Genomic DNA, 1,099 nt, shown 5'->3' on the forward strand with positions numbered 1-1,099 from the left:
CATTGTCTGGTGCATGAGTTGTGCTGCAGCAAGGTATTGCTGCATCACTGTGTGCATTGCCTGCTGCAGTTCCTCCATCCTGATGAGGCGCCCTCAATGTCACGTACATTACGTACTCCAGGTTGTGGTATGGGTGGTGGGCTCAGAGGGCCCCTGGGACTGAATTCAGCACCATCCCCTTAGCTAGGGTCGCTGTGTGTGTCATGCACACTGCCCTCCCCAATGCTGTTGGCTCCAAACCCTTGTGGAAGTGGTGCAGGTTCATCCTGCTGGCGGGCGGCTGGGGCAACAGGTTCATCCTGCTGGTGGGAGGCTGGGAAAACTGGTTCATCCTACTGGCGGGGGGCCTGGGAAATAGGTTCATCCTGCTGGAGGGGCTGCTTGGCTGCAGTTGCCTCCTGCTGGCTGGGCTGCTTGGCTGCAGGTGCATCCTGCTGGCGGGGCTGCTTGGCTGCAGGTGCCTCCTGCTGCCGGGGCTGCTTGGCTGCAGGTGCCTCCTGCTGCCGGGGCTGCTTGGCTGCAGGTGCCTCCTTCTGGAGGGGCTGCTTGGCTGCAGTTGCCTCCTGCTGGCTGGGCTGCTTGGCTGCAGGTGCCTCCTGCTGCCGGGGCTGCTTGGCAGCAGGTTCATCCTGCTGGCGGGGCTGCTTGGCTGCAGGTGCCTCCTGCTGGCAGGGGGGCTGGCCCAAAAGTGTTGTTGCATGCTCCGGTATGGTGACGGATGTGCTGGTATCCTGGCTTGAGGGGGTGGTTTCCCTGCGGCGGGCCATGCCCATGTGCCCCTGGATGTGGTCGCCTGTTCCCCGTCATTGTCAGACGTTGTGCCTGTGGGGGACAGTGAGGCAGGGCATCCTTGACGGGTGTGGATCCATCAGACAGACATCAATGCTAGTACTTTCAGGATCATGTGCATTGTCATGGACATGGTGGCGGGCATGGCATGGTGCACACATGCATGTGTGGGGGATGCAGTGTGGGTGCATGTTTGGCGTGCGGCCACGGTGTGCGCAGTGACTGGGGTAGTGGTGTTTACCAGTTTGGGTGTTATGAGCATTCCACATGAGTTGTGTGACATGTTGTGTTTCACTTGTGACTGCTGCCT

General features: G+C 60.4%; 1 protein-coding gene across 1 annotated transcript; it reads right to left on the reverse strand.

The window, feature by feature from the left end:
- Nucleotides 1-332: 332 nt before the first annotated feature.
- LOC138567857 (uncharacterized) lies at nt 333-767 on the reverse strand. The gene has a single exon (XM_069646348.1). It carries the CDS (start codon nt 765-767, stop codon nt 333-335), a length of 435 nt encoding a protein of 144 aa, XP_069502449.1.
- Nucleotides 768-1,099: the final 332 nt, after the last annotated feature.

This window comes from Ambystoma mexicanum, chromosome 2p (assembly GCF_040938575.1).
Source record: "Ambystoma mexicanum isolate Mex_15411 chromosome 2p, UKY_AmexF1_1, whole genome shotgun sequence".
Taxonomy (NCBI): Eukaryota; Metazoa; Chordata; class Amphibia; order Caudata; family Ambystomatidae; genus Ambystoma; species Ambystoma mexicanum.

Excerpts from the sequence above, each read along its gene's own strand:
- LOC138567857 (XM_069646348.1), bottom strand. The coding sequence starts at position 767 with ATGGCCCGCCGCAGGGAAACCACCCCCTCAAGCCAGGATACCAGCACA.